The 21,836-nt window shown below is 39.7% G+C and overlaps 2 protein-coding genes across 7 annotated transcripts in view; both read left to right on the top strand.

The window, feature by feature from the left end:
* The first annotated feature begins 64 nt into the window (after positions 1–64).
* asb8 (ankyrin repeat and SOCS box containing 8) lies at positions 65–5,566 on the top strand. The gene is made up of 4 exons (XM_077512205.1): positions 65–215; positions 867–1,033; positions 1,119–1,223; positions 3,559–5,566. The coding sequence occupies exons 2-4, from the start codon at positions 905–907 to the stop codon at positions 4,192–4,194; spliced, it is 870 nt and encodes a 289-aa protein (XP_077368331.1). The 5' UTR covers positions 65–215; positions 867–904; the 3' UTR covers positions 4,195–5,566.
* Positions 5,567–6,432: 866 nt separating this feature from the next.
* atf7a (activating transcription factor 7a) overlaps positions 6,433–21,836 on the top strand; it is a 33,587-nt gene continuing 18,183 nt past the window's right edge. For 3 of the 6 annotated variants that reach the window (XM_077512200.1, XM_077512201.1, XM_077512199.1), the window contains exons 1-2: positions 7,778–7,830; positions 16,141–16,212. In XM_077512200.1, coding sequence (XP_077368326.1) covers positions 16,165–16,212 — 48 coding nt within the window. In that variant the 5' untranslated portion in view covers positions 7,778–7,830; positions 16,141–16,164. Of the gene's footprint in view, positions 6,864–7,755; positions 7,831–16,113; positions 16,213–21,836 lie in introns of those variants that run through there. The other 3 variants (XM_077512204.1, XM_077512203.1, XM_077512198.1) reach the window with 3 other exon arrangements.

Genomic DNA, 21,836 nt, shown 5'->3' with positions numbered 1-21,836 from the left:
TTATTTTTTAAATATATGATGAAAACTAAAAGTTTCTTCTTTTTCTTTCTTTTTCTTTGCCAGTGGTAATGCTCTGAGGTCAACGTACACGGGGCGTGGTCACACGTGACGATGACGTCGTATTTTTGTGTCTGTCAAGCCGAGTAGCAAATAAACGGTCCCACCAAACAGGCAGGTCGGCATTGGCAAACGCGTCAGTTTGCTGTTCACAAACGGTACGTCTTCAACTTCTAACCATCCACTTGTAGTTGGTCGAATGAAGGCCCGTCTCCGAGTGCTCTGAATTCGTGTCGTTTGTGTTTTATGTGCCTCCGGTGTTCGATTCTCGATGCTAGTGGCTAGCTAGCTAGCTAGCGAGCGAGCTTGCTATCTGTAAGAGTATTGTAGACAGTGGTTGCAAAAATAGCCGAGAATGTTTTCTAAACGAGACCGTCAGTTTGTGCTTTCCCGGCAGGTGTTGTGTGGCTATCAAACGGCGTCCCTCGGTTTAAGGTGTGCATCGCTTTTATCAACAATATCTTGTCGTTTGGTGTTGAAACGCGAGTAATAATAATCATGCATTTACATCGCGTCTAATAGCTATTCACATTGAAGGCTATTTTGCAAATTTGCACGTCACCTGCGTCAAGATTTCATGAAAATAAATGATGATATAATAAGATGTATGCTAAATAATAGAATTATCAGTGGATGATTTTAAAAATGTATGTTTAATTTTTGTTTTACATCACGTGAGAATGAGTGCACAAAAGTGTGCACACCCCTGCCATATGCAGGCTGAGCAGAAGTCATGCAAATCTGCTGCTGTCACTTTTGTTGTCTTTTCCCCTTTAACGCTTATAAATGTTTGTGTGGATGTGCCACAGTGTCACCCCTATATGGGTGCCATGGTCGTCAGTAACACATGAGCTCTACTATGTGGTACATCATGCAAAGCATTCAAAGTAAATACTCCCTGTCCGAGCGGCTCATCCGCACCATCGCCGCCATCCGCTCCTTCCCGCATGACAACGTGGAGGATCTCATTCGCAAGGTGATCTGTCTTTGTCCGAACAGCGGCTCCAGATTGTTTTCCCACCTTTTGTGTTGACAAATGTTGTTCATATGTTCGATGAAAGGGTGCTGATGTGAATCGCATGCACGGCACACTGAAGCCCCTGCACTGCGCCTGCATGGTTGCTGATGCTGACTGTGTGGAGTTGCTGTTGGAGAAGGGGGCAGAGGTATGCATCATACCATTACAGTACGCCATAACGGGTGGGCAGGAACCCAACTACTTTTATACAATCAACTCAAAAGTCACTTTTACAAAACATACTTATGTGTCCTCTTAAATGATTGACTGGGATTTTTTTTATTGCTCCGAATGTGGCACAGTTGGGATTTGCATCATGGCAGTGTGAAAGAGACAAAAAACATGGAATCAATCAATCAATCAAACTGTATTTATATAGCACCTTTCATACATTCAAAATGCAACTCAAAGTGCTGGACATCCATAATACCATAAAAAGTAAAAAAAGAAAAAAGAAAAAGCCCCCCCCCCCAACACACACATCCACATGATCGAAAACCACAACATAGCGGGGCACAGAAGTACCCCGTAAGGAAAGGCACCCAGGAGGAGTTCATCCACAGTGAGATGGATGAAGACCAGCCATCCCTCTCACTGTGGAGGCTCCCCCATGAGGAAACTCTGGAGCTAAAAAATTAATAACTACCAAATAAAGACATTTAAACACTAAAAGAAAACTAGAAAAAGAAACACTAAAAGAAAAAATAAATAAAAACAAAGCTACCAAATTAAAATAGTTAAACAAATAAAAGGGGATTAAAAAAAATATATTGTCAGATCACAATAGGGCTGTGCAATTAATCGAAATTCATCGATCGAAATGCATAACCGTGAACAAAATAAAGATTATTAATACAAATTTTGAGGGTTTTTTTTATGAATATATTTGCACATTTTTTTTTTATTTTAAAATAACTAATTTAATAAATCTTGTTTTGCCCAAAAGAAAGTTGCAGAATTATAGTGTTTCTAAGAAATGTATTTGTTTTAATATTTTTTACATTTCATCACAATAAGGCCCACTTCAAATTTATTAAAAATAAATAAAATATATATATATATATATATATATATATATATATATATATATATATTTTAGGGGTGTGAATTGCCTAGTACATGACGATTCGATTCATATCACGATTTAGGTCACGACTCGATTCGATACCGAATAATCCCGATACAAATTTATTAGTCGATTGTTGCGATTTTTTTTTTTTAATTCAAATTTAGAAAATACTAGTCAGCAAACTTGTACAGTGTAAGATTTGTATGAAAATGTATTATTTATTTATCTGAAACTTCAGTCTTATACAGTCTTATATATCTGTCTCATGTTTGAAGCATTGAAATAAAATATTAAGGCTTAATGTTCCATAAATATAACATTCTTTTATGCTTAAAGTGTGAACCCTAAGACGTTTTGGTGAATATTTTTCCATCAAAAATGGATGTTTAAAAATCGATTCGAGAATTGCGCGATGTAATATTGTGATATATTGCCGAATCGATTTTTTTAACACCCTTAATATAAATAAATATATATATATATATATATATATATATATATATATATATATATATATATATATATATATATATATATATATATATATATAAATAAATAATATTAGGGATAAACAATTGTACATTTTATTGTAAATTCAGATATAAAATTTGCGATTAATGTGCGATTAATCGTCAGTTAATTATTGAAGTCATGCGATGAATTGCGATTAAAAATTTTAATCGACTGACACCACTGAGATATATATATATATATATATATATATATATATATATATATATATATATATATTTATTTATTTATTTATTAGGGGTGTGAATTGCCTAGTACCTGACGATTCGATTCGTATCACGATTCACAGGTCACGATTCGATTCGATACCGATTAATCCCGATACGAATTTTTAAGTCGATTGTTGCGATTTTTTTTTCATTCAAATTTAGAAAATACTAATCAGTAAGCTTGTAGAGTGTAAGATTTATATGAAAATGTATTATTTATTTATCTGAAATTTCAGTCTTATAGAGGTTGTAATCTGTTTCATGTTTGAACAGCATTAAAATAAAATATTAAGGCTTAATGTTCCGTTCATATAACATTCTTCCATGCTCAAGGTGTGAATCCTAACCCGAAGTCAGACGTTTTGTTGAATATTTTTCCATTAAAAATGGAAGTTTAAAAATCGATTCACACACACAAAAAAAAAAAAAAAAAAAGGCAATGATGATAAGACGTTGAATCGGTAAGACTACCGAATGAACAATTCTGAGCTCTTAAAAAAAAAAAAAAAATTCGATTTTTTTTTTTATTGAATCGATTCGAGAATCGCGCGATGTAGTATCGCGATATATCGCCGAATCGATTTTTTTTTAACACCCCTAATATATATATATATATATACATACACACACACACACACACACACACACAGAGCGTAACTTCTGTCTTCTGCCAGGTGAATGCTTTGGACGGCTACAACCGCACGGCGCTCCACTACGCCGCGGAGAAGGACGAGAGCTGCGTGGAGCTTCTGCTGGAGTACGGCGCCCAGCCCAACGCTCTGGATGGCAACAAGGACACTCCGCTCCACTGGGCCGCCTTCAAAGACAACCCCGAGTGTGTGCGAGCGCTGCTCGACAGCGGGGCTTGCCCCAACGCCCGCGACTACAACAGTGACACGCCGCTGAGCTGGGCGGCCATGAAGGGCAACCTGGAAAGCGTCAAAGTGCTCTTGGACTACGGCGCGCAGGTGCACGTGACCAACTTGAAGGGCCAGACGCCCATCTCGCGACTGGTGGCCCTGCTGGCGCGCGGCCTGGGCACCGAGGACGAGGAGGAGTGCCTGGAACTGCTGTGCCGGGCGGCCGGCCGCTTCGAGATCCGCCGCGCCGACGGCACGCTTCCCAAGGAGCTCAGCAAGGATCCGCAGCTGCTCGCCCGGCTCACCGGCATGGCGGCTCAGGCGCCCACGCTGCGCTCGCTGGCGCGCTGCGCCGTCAGGCAGAGCCTCGGCGTGCGATTCCTGCCCGCCGCAGTCAAGGAACTTCCTCTACCGGAGACCATCAAGGAGTACCTCCTCCTCCGAGACTGAGACGGCGTGGCAAAAGGCGGCAGGGTTTTTCTCTTCGCCTCAAACAAACATGACAGCCTCTCGTGCCCCCTTTTCCACCAGATTGACCTCGCGCTGCATTGAGTCCAAAAAATACACGCGAGCTCAAGTAACTCACTCACTCCACTCTCATCTCACGATATAGTTGTAATCAACATATTAGAAGGAAAAAAGAAAAAACTCTACGAAGGCAGAACCGAGGTTTTTGACTATCATCAAGCAGATGTATGATGTTCGTGTAACGTTTTAGAATGAATACGCACGTCATAAGACCACACAAAAAACAAAAAAAATCGCACTGAGTTTAAACGTGTAATCTGACCAGAATAAATTTCTATATTTTTAACTAAAATGTGGCATATTTAAAGTCATCACGAAAACAAAGTCATGTTTTTGATCATTTTCTTTTCCAGTGTGGCCCTAATTCTCCTTCATACTTAACTGTCTCATAACAGGAAACGATAGCATACAAATTAAGACGTGAGATTCTTGTGTGTTTAACCCTTGGCATGTTCCAATATCTTCCGATATGATATCGGCTTGCCATGCTTGGAACCCCGACGGAACGGTCACAACAGATAACAGTCCAATACAAAAGGCGTAGTAGCAGGTACAGTGGAAAAGGGGCGTGACGCAGTCGTCCAGCGAAGCGCGTTTAAGAACCGACACACGGATTTACCGCCGCACCATTACATTCATATTCCAAGCACTTGAAAAAGTCTGTCTCACGCGTGTCTTCAATGCACAGAATGCGGATGAGAGGTCCTGTTTCTTGTCGTGCCAGGGATCATCTGTTGTCACTGTCTTTTTACACTACTGAGGTAACAAATGATATTGGGAACAGTTGTATTTGTTATTTTCAGCTTTGTTAATTGGATTGGGCACGTAAAGTCTCAACTTATAACACGATGACGACTTGCCTGCCGTTCTGTGTGCAATTCAGTGTCAAGCAAACTTGCCATAGAGGAGCGAATGGTTTTATTGTACACCGTTCGCTAAATCCTCAGTTGTTGTTTTTTAAGACTGTCTTTAATTTAACTATTAACAAGACAAGAACTTTAAGTTACTAATGTTTTTAAGATTTACACAATATGCTTTGTACTATGTATCTAATTTGAATGGTTTTGTGTTGTGGTGTTGCAGATCATGTATAATTAATCATGTTAAAGTCGCATCTTGTTTACGCCTGCTAAAGTGCTGCTTTTTTTTCGGGACTGGGGAGTAACTAATGAAAGTAATGACTTTCCTTATCTGTGTTGTTCTTCAGTATAGTTATTTAAATAAAACACATAAGAGATGCACGCTACAGAATCACTTGGAAAGAAACCTACTAAAGTTTGGACGACTGAGTGAGTTCACATTGTTATTCGTTGAGGGTTAATTTCAACTAGTGCAGTGACGCGCTCTGGCTGTCAAAGGCCGCCAGCGCACTGGCGTGATGATCGAATTGAGGGAAGTAGGGACGCCTTTTTTTTTTTCTTTTTTTTTTTTTTACGGAGCCCCTAAGGTGACATGGTAGAAAAAAAACAAACAAACTTTCCGTTCTCTCGCAAAGATTGCGAAGAAACGCAAAGTTGTTTTTTTTCGCCTACCATGTCACCTTAGGTGCGCTGTAAACACTTCCGGGTCGTCTTCCCTGTGACCCAAAACGACGAGGATGGAACGTTTGTAAACATGGAACAAAACCGTGGGAAACTTTCCCAAAGCGACTAGGATGGAGCATATATTTTTCCACTGCTTTCTTTACACGTCGCTTTTGTTCACATGGAAGATGACCCGGAAGTGTTTACGGCGCACCTTTGGTGACATTGTAGGCGAAAAAAACAACTGCATTCCCTCACAAAACAACTTTGTGTTTTGCAGTGAACGCAAAGTTTTTTGTTTTTCTACCATGTCACCTTAGGGGCTCCGTACCTTTTCGAGAAGAAGCACGGAATTAAAAAAAAAAAAAAAAAAAAGATTTGTTTTAATTAAAACGGTAGCGAGAGACATTCTGGAAGCGCCAACAGAGCTATTTTGGTAACGTGACGCATCATACGGGCATTTGCGCACATGTTGCGCTTCAAGTGAACGCACGTCTCGTGGTTGAAAGACAACTTTAAAATAAATAATCATGTAATATTAAAAAAAACTATATCACCATCTTTTTGTAATTGTGTTCTGGGGTGCCTTGATGTGGACTTGTGTGACATTTACGGAGAATGTGATGTAAAGTTTACATCAACACATAACTAAGCTCGCGCGCATGCGCGCGCACCCGGGTCACGTACTTCTCGAAGCGCTTTGAAACCTTTAATGTTGCCTTTAAAAAGCCTGTGCAACCCAACTTACTTTCTCTTTCCAAGGCAGCGTTCCACGAGAGACTATATTGGCCTCATTCCTCCCGCATTGTATGTCTTCATTTCCTCCTTTTTTTTTTTTTTTTTTTATAACATGTGATAGATAATGACCAAAATGGAGCAGATCAAAAGAGCGAATTGGGGCCGCAAACGTCACAATCGCTCCCCAGCAGCCGCTACAGCGGCGTCAGCGTCATACAGACAAGAAGATTGAACACAACTTGGAAGAACGCAAATATTGCCAGCAACCCACAGATCCGATTCGCCCAACCTGCTGTGCAGATAATTCACTTGTTACAACATACATTACAGGTAAGTGCAAATATTCTCGTTCATTGCCTTTGACCATAGTCTCTAATTCCCAACCGCACGTACATAAAAAAAAAAAGAAAAAAGAAAAAAAAAAGACATTTAGAATTGTTTAAAAAAAAAAAAAAAGTTGGACAAACCCTAACTTTTGGAAGTAAAAAAAACAACAACATATATACAAATACGTACCACAAAATATTATTTACAGTGATTCATTGGGGGTCTCCGATTAAAAAACAAAAAACAAAAAAAAACATATACAACTCTGCATCCTTGACATGTTTCCGTCCTTGAGCAAGATGTTGAACCCCCAGATGAAGTAGCATTTATCACAAACCCCATTGGGGGTCTCCGATTATAACGAAACCAACTTAAACAACTCTATCCGGCATATTTCAATCAAAGACATGTTTGAATGTAAGCGCAACTTCTATATACTATTTATTAAGCAAATGACAAACGGGCAAAGCTGAGTTTTCCCACTTTTTGATTTACTAAGCGAGCATGATCATCTTTAACCTATCACGGTAATACTTAAGTAATGTGCTTAAATCATTGAGATGTCATTCTATATCACTGTCACTTTGATACTTTAACGTTGCACTAGTTACAATTCATCGAGATGTCATGATATATTAGCTACTTTCCCTTGACGCTAACTTGTGGCGTAATTAGACATTATTGATTCTTGCATTATTCTTGAATTCACAAGTATAAACAGGCTACACTTTAAATAGCTGCCTCCTTTTCTCGCTTAGATTAAGAATTTTCTAGTATTTTCTATTTTGGAGAGCTAGAGTGTGAATACAGTACTTTAATTTAAAAAAAAAAAGAAAAGAAAAGAAAAAAGGGGGTGGTACATGAGCAACAACGTGAAAGGTCTTCAGTTCTCGCGATAACTTGACGTCGAGGGGAGTGTCAAATTCCAGGGGAGAGGAAAGGAGAGCCAGAGAGAGAGAGAGGCGCAAGAGTGAGTTTGTAAACACTTTATTATCCTTTAAATTCCATGTGAATGTGCCTGACGTTCACCCAGTGATAAAGTAGCTTTTCGCATGCTCTTTTTCATGCTGTGTTGGTGTTTTTCAAGTGCACGTCAAGTCTGCTCCAACCTTTCATTCGGACTTGCTTTGAACTCAAGTGCCACTTTGCTAACAAGAAAAGTGATACATGTAGTTTAGTTTCCACATAATTTTGTATACTTGATGGCCCGTAAAGTATATAGTGGACGTCTGCTCAAGTCGGCTGCGTGTGCATTAGCGTTTATTTGACATTGCTGTCATGTCGGAAACTGTCAATAGCGGTGTCATTAACCACGAGAGTTGTGCTTTTGGCCTGTTGTTAACGCTAGCACAGTAGTTAGCCATTAGTTGTTCTGTTTTTTTTTCTTTCTTTTTTTTCTTTTTTTTTTTTTTTTTGTCTCGTGGATACAAAAAGTAGATTTCGGAGCTTTTAGCCAATGAACGTCTGCTAGACGAGCCAAGTAACAGCTTGGGTGGCTTTGATTGCCGTACATGTTGTTGATTGACGTGTGCGCGAGCCAATCGGAAGAGGAGAATCGGCCGCCGTATTACGGTAAAAGGCGGGGCGAGACTTGCCTGAAATTGATGGAGGTAAAAAAAATAAATAAATAAAAAGGCAAAATAGGATAAATTCGTAACAAACTCACCGGCGCGGTTACGATTAAGTTAATTTAATACTACGCAAGATTCTCTCTCCTCAGCCCTGTTAGACGTCACAGAATTGTGTTTTCTGCTCAGCTGCCGTATCGAATCCGTTTGGGTTTGCAAGAACAGGCTCGTAGCTCGTCTCAAGTAATGATGATATGTTTAGGAATGATACCTGAGCTGCTGAACTTCTCGGGATTCAATCATTATGCTTGTCAACGCCTTCATGAGGAATGTGGGTCATGTTTTTGGCACACTTTTGGATTCTAAAGCAAACAGGCGTAATGTATTTGGTCACTGTCCAAAAATTGGACATGTTTTAATTAAGACACGTGAATGTGACACGAGCACACTGTCACATATTGTTTGTTTGCCTTTCCACTTAGTGGCATTCCGGCACCGGCCCTGCAAAGACCCTCATGAAATGGCCGCTTGTTATCATCCTTTGCGACAAATCAATTGCCTTTTGGGGGCCCTCGCAATGTCCATGACAGTGAACATGCATGTCATCTATTGGAGGCTTGGCATTAACATTTAAAGAACAAATTAATGATCCTGTCAAGGATTAGCCATGCTAAAGTAGATGCAATGGTCCATTCACCACATCTGCCAGCTTGAGTTCTTCTTCTTTCGATGGATGGATGGCTTTTTTGGGGCCGTCAACATTAATGTTTACAAATGTTTGTTTATACGCCTTCTAAGGTGGGTGCAGCATAGTGCCCAAGTTGGATGTTCATTTTGAGGATTTGTTTATTGAATTTCTTTCTTGGAAGAATACCGTCTGTCCTTTCTGCATTGTACTGCATGATGTGGTCGCATCGCGCGAATGTCGCTTTTAGACCTGTGGTGGGTGTTGGATTTCATTTGTTCCGTGGTCCAAATCTCAGGTCCACTGGCTTACATAAATACATGGACATGCCCAGCTTAGAAGGTCAAAACCCACATTAACAGCACCTCAGGATCCCACTGCGGACCAATGGCCAACTTTCGTTCTTCCACCCCTTGTGTTTTTCATTCTTTTCTTTTTGTTGGGGGGGTCTCCCCTGTACCCTCTGGCAATTCAAGCCTCCAATTCCAACGCCATGGCTGCAGCGTGAGCTATTAATACAGTTTGTTTAGTCAGTTTCCTAGCAAGCCACATCAAACACTGGGTGGCTGTGGCTGCTTATAGCTTGAGACTTGTTCCCTTACACCTGCTGAGTTGGAGAAACCCAAGTTAAAGGGACGGACGGGGCTTGGCTGCAGCTCAATGGGGAAGAGAAAACAAATCTGGACTCTTTGAAGGCGTCCATGTCACCTTGGATAAAAGGAGGTGAAAATAGGCACACTTGATATCTAGAGTTTGAACAAATAGGATTAAAACAGGACATTTTCAATACTTTCCCTTCTTGGAACCCCCCCCAACACATGCACACAAACAGACGTTTTCATACAGGAAATAATGGAATTTGAATAATGTGCTTCTGATATCACTACGCACTAGGACTGCACAATATATCGAAAAAATATCGATATCGCGATATTGGCCCTTGCAATATGCATATCGCAAAGGCATGCAATAAGTTTTATACAGAATTTTATGCTTTTTATATGAATTTCACCAGTCAGATGTTAACTAAAATGTGCATCGCCATCCAATATTTGAAAATTATCAAGACATAATTACAGTTAATTAACTAAGATTACATTAAGGTTTCTTATTTTGTCGCATGACAAATGTTTTTCATTAGATAATAAAAATGTAATTTCTTTAGGTACATGTTGAATATCGCAATAATATCGATATCGCTACGTTCGGCAAGTATATCGCATATCGCATGTTTTTCCAATATCATGCAGCCCTACTACGCACTGTTATTTTTACTGGATGAACACCTGAAGCAACCCATATGTAATCTGTGTGTGGACTGCCAATTAACTCTTACTGCCAGCGGATTTCGAGCATTTTATTAACTCATTTTTCGAAGCAAACAGAGTATTGTGTTTATAACCATTTTGGTTGTTTATTTTCACCTCGAAGGCTTTGAGGTTGGAACTGGGAAGTTTCAACTCGGATATTTCCGACTTCCGACCATCCTCGAATGCAGTATAAGTAGGGCTGGGTATTGCCGCCTACCTCACGATACGATACGTATCACGATACAGGGGTCACGATACGATACGTATCGCGATACATATGTATCCCAATACTTGATCTTCAAGGCGATACGTATTAAGTCAATAAATGTTGATATTCTTCCTCTGCTTTCATTTTTCTTGGCAAGACACAGTGTCCAATCACTGGTGAGCTATTTTTGCATTAATTGAAGGCAATTAACTTCAAAGACGCTGCAGGTTTTTATTTTTCAGGTACAATGCAAGCTGCAAAGGCAAACCGTTAACTGCCTATTTAAAGTTAATGAGCAGTATCGATTCTGACACCTGCGTATCGATACGTGTATTGTAATGAGGCCCACTACGATATATTGCCGTATCGATTTTTTGAGCACACCCCTAAGTATAAGCGAAGTGCGCATCTCGAATTCAAGGTGTATTATGGGTAGCGGCGTGGTGCATTGTGGGTAGGCGAAACTACCAAACGGTCATTGAAAATGAATTGGATCCAATGGAATCGGCTCTGAAAGAAACGTTTCAACAGCTGGAAGTTGCTGTTTTTATGAACATGCATAGCATGTGGCTTACTGACATCGGGGAAGTTGACTTGCAAGCTTTAAAGTGTACAGTTAGTCAAAGATCGTCACCGCTCTAATCTCCGCCATTCAAATTGATAGGGTAGTTGGTAGCCTCGTTTTACGTAATGCGCACTTGGCTTATTACCTAATGTGTTCCATGTGGGAGTTTGGGTCGCCTCTGTACTGTACCGGAATAATCCAAATAAGAATCATTTCTTACAAGCTGTCGCGACTCACCCAAAATGGGTCCCAGACCCACGTATGAGTCCCGACACACCAGTTGAGAAGCACTGCTTGAGCACATGTTTAAAATCCCAGGTGCTGCAGCTACTAAAAAGAAATGTTCTTTTCCCCTCGTGTCCTTTTAGGCGTTTATGGTGGACTTCCCCCTCAAAAAAATCAAATGTGACAGTTCACGTCTCACGTGTCCTCATAGTAAGATTTAAACATGTTGGCTGCTCCCCCCACACAAATGCGTTTGCTTGCCGCTCCCGGTCCGCACCCTCGCTCTAACGAGCTCGGCGGAGTCCCGCGTGCACACCGCTCTCTGCTCAAATAGGCTCAGCCGATTGGAAGCACTCTGTGAGGGTTCTGGCACCGATGTGTCGGTGAAACAAGACTTGAGTGTTACGCGTGATATCGGCGACGGATGCACAACACTGCGACCCGTTTCGGACCGGGTGACATGCGAGGCTTTGACCGGAGCTGTCGGCTCAGCCGCAGCTGTACTCGCAGACGGCAAGAAGGGGAAATCGACTGACCTCAGCACTGGGGAGGATGTTCAGATATTTATAGCTCGCCAACTTCAGAGGAACAATGAATAGAAGGCTTGTCACAATGGCTTTTAGGTCACGTGCATATTGATAGTTGCTGTGCTGTCTTTAACTCATTTGCTCCCAATAACGTGTAAATACGTTTTTTTATGGTTCAAGTGTCCCAAAGACGTATTTATACGTTTTTTTGTTTTTGTTTTTTTATGCTAGAGTATACAGAAGGCTTTGATGCAGCCTCTCAACTGCAAAGAACGGTTGCAGGAATGGTAGTTATTACACAAACGGCCAGCAGGTGGCAGCAGAGCAAAGGAGATCGACCAGGGCCATATAGGAAAAAAAGCTAAATTACTTGATGAAACTTAGCTGTCTTCTAATGCTAATTGCTGCAAAACGGAAACAGGTAGAAACATACTTTTTTTTCCTGATGAAAGAAGAGACTTTAATCTTTCGTTTGATAGGTTCCATGCTTTTATAGCAATTGAACACAATATTCTGTGGGCCTTGCAAAATCAGTCAAAATCCAGTAAAACAGCCGGGAGCGAACGGGATTGTGAAATGTGAAAATGGCGGCGAGTGAATGAGTTAAGTGAGAGTAGAATTCTTGTCATTGGGCCCAGACTAAGTCATAGCTCTCAAACTCAGGTGCTGAAGGACTGGAGTTGAGACCTTATGCTGAGGTGGTGGACATTTTGCCCTTAAAATTGCAGACAGTCCATCATTCCTATGCGAGTTTGGCAAATGTAATATCTTTGTTGTTTTTCCAAATTATTGACCAATTTAACGTGTTGAAAACGGTTTGCTCTTTTTGGCGATGCATTGTTAATGGTTGAACAAATGTGCAGTTGTTGGAAAGTGATCATTTTGGAGGTACAAGGGTTCCGCCCAACTCCGGCGATGTGGAATGTTTGTTTAACGGTCTTTTGGGGTCGTTGGGGAAGAGCGCCAAGTGGAGTTCTTGTGCGCTGTGGAGACAGACAGTATGTCATCCAAGAGCATCTGTAGCCCTTTAAGCGTCCCCCCCCCCCCCCCCCTCCCCAATTGGGGGCCTCTCAGACTTTGAAGAGGAAAGAATATAATGATGTCGCACATCAAATTAAAACTGCAGATCCCGCGGCTACAATATATAAGCAATTTTTACATGCCCCAAACACAGCTCAAACGCCAACTAATTTAATTATTATTTGTGCTGTGTGCCATCTTCGTTGACTTTTAACCATTAACATATATACTGATATTTACACATCTGAAAAAATCTCACAAGTGTTCCCTTTATTATGACACAAGAATTATTCAAATAGACCTTGTGGTTGCAGTGAGATCCTTTTTTTTTCATTTTGGGTATGTAATTTTCTAGCAAAAGCCTAAACCAGGGGTGTCAAACTCTTGTTAGCTCAGGGGCCACATGGAGGAAAATATATTACCAAGTGGGCCGCATTTGTAAAATAACGGTATATAACTTAAAAACGATTGCCGTCAATTATACGCAGATTTTGGCTATTTGTGTGCCTGCCCTAAATTACGGAGCTCAGCTTGAATCATATTGTTCCAAAAAGTAATACAAATGCAAATGGAACGCGACAAGTTCTGGACATGGTAAATCTACCTGTTTTGCAAATATATTGTTCCCAGAATGCATTGCGTGGCACAGTTAATGACGTTATAAGGACGCTAAACCTTGTCATATCTATTTGTGTTACCAGTAATTGAATTTATGTCGTATTTAACACGTTTGTCGGTCTATGATTAACAACAACAACAATAATAATAATAATAATAATAATAATCCATCCATCCATCCATTTTCTTGGCTGCTTATTCCTCACAAGGGACGCGGGGGGTGCTGGAGCCTATCTCAGCTGGCTTTGGGCAGTAGGCGGGGGACACCCTGGATTGGTTGTCGGCCAATCGCAGGGCACACGGAGACGAACAACCATCCACACTCCCAAGCACACCTCGGGACAATTCGGAGCGCCCAATTAACCTGCCATGCATGTCTTTGGAATGTGGGAGGAGACTAATAATAATAATAATAATAATAATAATAATAATAATTGAACAAACCGTAACTTTAAGTTGTATGTAAAATAATGACATCAAGGACGATTCCCCCGTACAAGTTACATTGCTCATATGAGGACTGCTTGTGAAATTACAAAAATTTTATATATTTTGATTGTGGCCGGCTGATTAATTAGTCTGACAGTACTTTTTTTTACTTTACAAAATCATCTCGTGGGCCGGATTAAACCCCTTTGCGGGCCTCATCCGGCCCGCGGGCCTTATGTTTGACACCACCGGGCTAAACAATAGCTTTAGGACTTAAAGGGTTTTAAGCGTGCACACATACATTTTTAACATTTTGTGAATGTGTGTTCTTTCTGCTAGCTTTAGCAGCCAGAAGATGGCTGCAGTAGCATGATTGACATGTGAGAGCCAGCACAGCGTCTCGGGACTTCCAGACTGTCCTAAATAGAAGAAAAGAAGAAAGTGTAGTATAGTTTCCTAATTGTAGTTGTGGAGATGGGGATGTTGCTCAGTCGCAAATAGCAAAAATTCACAGCAAATTGACACCCCCAAGCCCTAAAAATGTTTTAGAATTGCCTGCAGGTCATGTAACAAGATGGAGGGGTGCTGGAGCCTATCTCAGCTGGCTTTGGGGAAGCCAATTGCAGTATGGCAAAAATCTTTTTACATAATTACCGGTACTCTTATTGTATTGAGCATCCAAGTCAGTGAATGTTGCAGAAGGGCAGAAGATTGTGTATTGAAAATGCTGCATTACATAACATTATTTTTGGTCACATTTTTATTTTTTTTTTGTGTGGGGGGACTTTTACTTGGCAATAGCCAGATTGATATTGTGATTCACTCCAAGGCGTTCTCCACAATTTCACTCTGGGAGCTGATTAGACGATGCAAAAACTCTTGTCTACCAAACGTTTGTTATGGCAAATCACGGCAACAGATGTCATCTAAGAATTTTGATTAATCATGATTAATCAATGACTTAAAAAGTCTTTTTTTTTTTTTTTCTCCCCAGCATATTTTGACCGCTAAATTTGAAGCGCACCTGTTACGTGTTAATTTTTTCGACAATTAATGTTAGGAGAATTTATATTCACTGCACATGCTCATCCTGCTTTTTCTAATCAATTAATTATTTGCATAATTTAAAATGGGCAAAAAAATGACTTACGGCATATGTAAACATTTATTAAATGCCTTACTTTAATGCATGTAGTTATGTTTATTACTCAAACTTGAACGGCTACCTTTAATGTAAGCATCCGCTGTCGGCTAAAAAAGGATCATCTGCGGTCAAAATTAATAGTGTGATTAACTCATTCACTCCCAGCCATTTTTTGACTGATTTTGTAAGGCCCACAGAATATTGTGTTCAATTGCTATAAAAACTTGGAACCTATCAAAAGAAAGATTAAAGTCTCTTCTTTCATCAGGAAAAAAAAAAGTATGTTTCTATCTGTTTCCGTTTTGCAGCAATTAGCATTAGAAGAGAGCTAAGTTTCATCAGTTTTCACAAATTATTTAAAATTGTAAGTAATTGAGCTTTTTTTCTACATGGCCCTGGTTGATCTCCTTTGCTCTGCTGCCACCTGCTGGCCGTTTGTGTAATAACTACCATTTCTGCAACCGTTCTTTGCAGTTGAGAGGCTGCATCAAAGCCTTCTGTATGCTCTAGCATAAAAAAAACAAAAAAACAAAAAACGTATAAATACTTCTTTGGGACACTTAGAACATTAAAAAACGTATTTATACGTTATTGGGAGCAAATGAGTTAATCTGTGGTAATACAATGATTAATGCGATATTTTTTTGTGATTAATTAATTAGTTAACGCTTTAACTTTGACGGCACTAATAAAAAAAAAAAAAAACACCAGGGGAAAAAAGTGCGAGCGAAGGCGGGGTTACAAAGCAAACCGGACAGAAGATGAGAAAGCGTGCGATGTCGCAAGCCGGCTCGTCATTGGCCGAGCAGAAAGCCCCCCTTGCGTGGAGGAAATATCACCAGGGAAACTTGCTCTCCGCTGCCTCGCTCTGTGTTTTCCTCCTTGCCAGGGGTTGTTTTTAAATAGCCTCCTGCTCGGACCGGAGGCGCATCAAAACGAGAAACCAACCTAGTCATGTTCTCCTCTTCTGCTCTCCCGCAGTTGCATTGCAAGCTCTTTGCAAACATGGGCGACGACCGACCTTTTGTGTGCCACGCTCCTGGCTGCGGACAGGTGAGCCTGCTCTCTTACGTTTCTATACTTTTTGTGCGAGATACAAAGACGCCGGTGTTGTGAGAGGCGCTGCTGTCTCCTCCAGCGATGAGTCAGTCTGGAAGCTCCTGTGAGTAATCAGAGCTATGTTGTTGCAACCTGTCGTTGCTGTCGCAGTTTGCAGCTGCGGCCGCCACCGACTCACATGCCGGTTCTGAGTTCCGTCTCCAAATGTTTGCTAGACTTTCTAGGGATTTCAAAGGAGCTGTTTGCCCTTCCTCGGCTTACACCAATTTGTCGTCTGAGTAAATGCTTTTTTGTTTGTTTATTGTAGAGATAGACCGATAAGGTTTTTTTGGGCCCGATACCGATACCAATTATTAGTAGTGAAGGATGCCGATAACCGATATTTGGAGCCGATATTCATTTTCACTAAAAAGGGACATCAAAATTTGGAAAAAATACAAACTAGAGCTCTTATCTTTTTTTTTTTTTTTTTTTTTTATTTTAAAGCACATGTTTATTGAGCAACTTTTAGGGTTAGTAAAATATTTTTAAGTTTTTTTTTTTTTTCAAAAAATCTTAGTCAATACACAAGTTCTGGGATCTCCCAGGCGCAGTAGCATGTTTTCAAAAGTTAAATAAAAACAAACAATTATTTTCTACAAAAAATAAGTCTTCAAAAATTTCAAAATATCCAAAGTATTAAATTTTTACTTATCTTAGTTTTAATTTCAATCAAAAACAGAAGGTGCAGAGAGTTCCCAGGGTCGACAAAAATGAAAATAAAAACTTTTTTTTTTTTAATTTACATTTAAATTAGTTCCCTGAAGTTAACACTTAAAAAAAATAAAAATAAATAAAAAAGGATCTATTATCGGCCATATGATTCTTCAAAATGGCCGATGCCGATATTTCTCAAAATGCTGAATATCGGCACCGATAATCGGCCCAGCCGATAATCGGTCTATCCCTAGTTTATTGTCAGGGCAGCGTGAACACCGTTTGACACGCTGCTGTGATGTAAACAACATTATTCGTTTTGCTTGCTTGATGCCAGCATTTGGTGTGCAGCTGTGGAACTCAGATGAACGCGCTTCCCTTGGTTGTCGACCATTGGATAAACAGAAACAATGTTTATGATTTGCATTGAAAAACCCATCCAAGTGAATTGGCGATGCTATTATGGTTCATTTGTTTTTGTCATGATTTTGTTGTTATCGTAAATATCAAGAATCTTCAGTGAGCTCGCTCCTAACCAACCCGTATTTTCCTTAGTCTAATTACTTGCTGTTGTTACTGATAATTTTATCATTGATAGTAAGGAGAGAACATAAGGCTCATTATATGTACAGTGGTACCTCTACTTATGAACTTAATTGGTTCTGGAAGAAAGTTCTTAGGTAGAAAATTTTGTAAGTAGGGACGCTTTTTCCATGTAAATGCCCTAATCCGTTCCAAACCTCCCAAAATTCAGACATAAATGTTTTATAAAGCATAAAAATGCATCAAAACATGTAATGAATGCATGTTACAATTAGATTATTGCACAATAAATGAGAGTTGTGCATAATGTAAAAAATAAAGAATAGAGTAAAGAATAAAAATGATGCTCATTTACCTTTTTAACTGCTGTCCTCATCGTTTTTTGCCCTCTTTTTGATTCATGTTATCTCTCAGAAGTGTTTGTTTGTTTTTTTTGCCTGGTGTTTTGTAAAGAACTGATCCAAGGATGTTTTTTTTTTTTTATTTATTAATTTTTTTATTTAAAAAACAAACAAACAATCCTTCGTAAATGTCCAAGGCAAACATCATTTTAGTGAGCAAACGGCCGACTGGTGAACACTTTTTCTGGGCGATTCTTTTAAACAAATTCCGAAACTTCATGGAAACTTCCGTTATGGCGAAGCATATTTTTCCAAAAAAGGCCCGTCTCGTCGCAATTAAAAAATTACTGTGCTATCATCAATCACCAGTTGTTTGAATTTTTGCACAAATTCGTCGACCGTTAGTTCATACATTTACGAAAAACTATCGGCCTCATGGGCCGCGGGATGAATGATGAGGACGCTGTACAGACACCGATCTAGTATACGCTCATAGATACCTATGGTAGGTAATAACCATAGCCGAAAGTATGTTGCGTTTGGTAATGTATTTTTACCTTTCGTATCTAGAAATTTCTTTTGTAACAAGAGGCAATATTTTCCCGTCGTAACTCGAAAATTTCGTATGAAAAGACGTTCGTAAGTAGAGGTACCACTGTACTGTATTTTTATGTAAATATGGGACATATGTTGATGCTGTCATAACAGAAGACTGGATTCTCACTCCATTTTGGTGCACTGGACAAAAATTGTTGTTTGCTAGCATATATCAGCTTGAACTCATTTTAACCTCCTTTTATTGATTCGGGGATAAAACACTAACTCATGCTTTATGGTTGAGTGATAAATCGTGGTGAAATAAGGCAAATGTATTGTCTCAATTAGAACAGGAAAAAAAGGCCAGCAGAAGGTTTGTCATAAATGTTTGCACATTTTGTTACATGATGTTTTCCCCCTCTAGATTATCTAAACTTTAAAACGGGTCAGTTTGAGTTATAAGGTATATAAAATGATTAGTTTTGATCATTGCATGTCTAAGAGCGGATTTAAAATTTGAATCCTCACTTGTTGATTGTGATTCGCCATGGTAAGAAGAATATTTGAGACACTGCAAAGCCATAATTCAGAGGTGGGCAAAAGTGTAACTGGTAGTTGGTGTGTTAGCAGAATTGTGGGGGGAAACAAAGTTTCCAGAATTTTTCACAAAATCTTTGTAGCTTTATTTGCACATCGCTGAGGAATCAACTCTTGAATATCTGGATAAAGCAGTGGTGTCCAAACCCGGTCCTCGAGGGTCGGAGTCATGCAGGTTTTGGAGGGTTCTCTGCTCCAGCGCACCTGTTTCCAATAACAAGATTGTTATCAGGCTTATGCAGAGCGTGCTGAAGCAGGAAACATCCAAAACTTGCAGGACTCTGGCCCTCAAGGACCGAGTTTGGACACCACTCTGGGATAAAAGTAAGGTAAGGGATCAGGGAAATTAATTTCTCAACCACAATTGTTAAAATGTCTTTAAAAGTGTACACATCTAAAAATAAGGCCTTAATTGGCATTAAAATGTCTGAACTCAATCATTCAAAAGTGTTTAAAAAAATGTGAAAAAGTAGTATTTTATGATTGTAAATAGTCTCGACATTTTATAATAAAAGAACATCCATCCATCCATTTTCTTAATTAACCGCTTACTCCTCACAAGGGTCGCGGGGGTGCTGGAGCCTATCCCAGCTGGCTTCGGGCGGTAGGCGGGGTACACCCTGAACTGGTTGTAAGCCCATCGCAGTAATAAAATAACATTCTCAATAAAAAAAAAAAAATGCTGAATGATGCGTGGTAACATCATGCAATCACGAGCCGACAGCGGAACCAACAAAACAGTGCGCACTCATAAGATCAAATGCACATAATATATGTACTGTAACAACTTTGGTACCAACGTTGTTTTTTTGCACAAGTAATTGTACTTTTACGCAAGTAGAGAATGTCAGTACTTTTCCCATCTATGAACATACACATTGGGGACATTGTCACATTGCTGATTAAGTTGAAGTTTTTTTAAGTCTTGAATTTAACTTGGTTTAAGTTGTAGGAACCCTGATTACAACCCATTCACTCATTTGCTCCCAATAATGTGTAAATATGTTTTTTTTTTTATGTTTTAAGTGTCCCAAAGACGTATTTATACGTTTTTGTTTTTGTTTTGTTTTTTTATGCTAGAGCATACAGAAGGCTTTGATGCAACCTCTCAACAGCAAATAACTGGTTGCAGAAATGGTAGTTATTACACAAACGGCCAGCAGGTGGCAGCAGAGCAAAGGAGATCAACCAGGGACATGTAGAAAAAAACTCGATTACAATTTTAAATAGATTTGTGAAAGCTGAAACTTAGCTGTCTTCTAATGCTAATTGCTGCAAAACGGAAACAGATAGAAACATACTTTTTTTCCTGATGAAAGAAGAGACTCTAATCTTTCTTTTGATGTGTTCCATGCTTTTATAGCAATAGAACACAATATTCTGTGGGCCTTGCAAAATCAGTCAAAATCCAGTAAAACAGCCGGGAGCGAACGGGACTGCGAAATGTGAAAATGGCGGCGAGTGAATGAGTTAAAGGGGGTAAGCCAGGAATCTTATTCAGGTTTTAAAAAAACAGAACAAGACCATATTCGGGTTATTGCCCGTGTTTACATGGCCTTTCAAAACCTGAATATTGCCAATATTCGGGTTTTTTGTTACCTGATACCTTTTTTTCAAGCAAATGAGTCACAGATTGACATGTTGAGGATTTTTCAGCTCCAGTTTTTAACATCTCTTGAGATGTCCCGGTGTGCCCAATGCGCGTATGATGTTTTGTGGCCCGCTACAGTTTTATAAGCAACAGTTGTCTACCGGGAAAGTCTGAATCACTGCTGTCATTGACGGAGGATGTTTGACTCCTGGCTTGTTCTCTGGGTTTTCCTTTCACCAAGCTAACGACAGCAGCAGCAAGACCCGCCCCCCCATTATATGCCGCTCACTATTTTCACTGTGAAACATGGCAATCCTCGCTGCCCGTGTCTTCAGTGCTGTGATTAGTGTGCGATAGTCTCCTCGGCAAGACTCTGCAAATAAATGAGACGTGGATTTCTATTGGTGATGTGGCCCAGCAGGGCTAAAAATAAACAACCCCCGACACTTGACTGTGTTTCCACTTCACTCTCTCACGGCAGCATTCACAACTGCAACGCGGCGCCCTTAAAATAGGACACAGCCAAAGGCAACGAGTCTGGTGCCATAGCCAAGATTATTCCTCCGACACCGCTGGCTGATTCACGCAGCCACTTATCCGCAGGACAAGTGGGGAGTCTTGGATGCTTCCGTCTTCTTGAGGCCTGACTTTGCCAAGTGCCGCAGAACTCAAAACAAATTTGTCCTGTGTCGCTGATCGAACTTTCATTTGGTCATCTTTCAAAACAAAACTTTCCACAATTACTAACTGTCATGTAAGTCTTAAAAGTTTAAGCAGATGTAACTTTCTAACTACTAAAAACAAAACAAAAGAACACTATGATGTTTGAGGAGGGGTAATAAATAGGGGTGTGAATTGCCTAGTACCTGACGATTCGATTCGTGTCACGATTCGATTCGATACCGATTAATCCCGATACAAATTTATAAGTCGATTGTTGCGATTTTTTTCATTAAAATTCAGAAAATACTAATCAGTAAACCTGTAGAGTGTAAGATTTGTATGAAAATGTATTATTTATTTATCTGAAACTTCAGTCTTATACAGGTTGTAATCCTTTTCATGCTTGAACAGCATTAAAATAAAATATTAAGGCTTAATATTCCGTTCATATAACATTCTTCCATGCTTACGGTGTGAACCCTAACCCAAAGTAAGACATTTTGTTGAATATTTTTCCATTAAAAATGGAAGTTTAAAAATTAATTCAGCCGCCTATTGAATCGATTCGAGAATTGCGCGATGTAGTATCGCGATATATTGCCAAATCGATTTTTTTTAACACCCCTAGTAATAAATATCATTTAACTAAT

This window comes from Festucalex cinctus, chromosome 2, assembly GCF_051991245.1.
Source record: "Festucalex cinctus isolate MCC-2025b chromosome 2, RoL_Fcin_1.0, whole genome shotgun sequence".
In the NCBI taxonomy this organism is placed as follows: Eukaryota; Metazoa; Chordata; class Actinopteri; order Syngnathiformes; family Syngnathidae; genus Festucalex; species Festucalex cinctus.
Note: the sequence above shows the minus strand (reverse complement) of the source record. Positions and strands in the feature narration are given on the sequence as shown.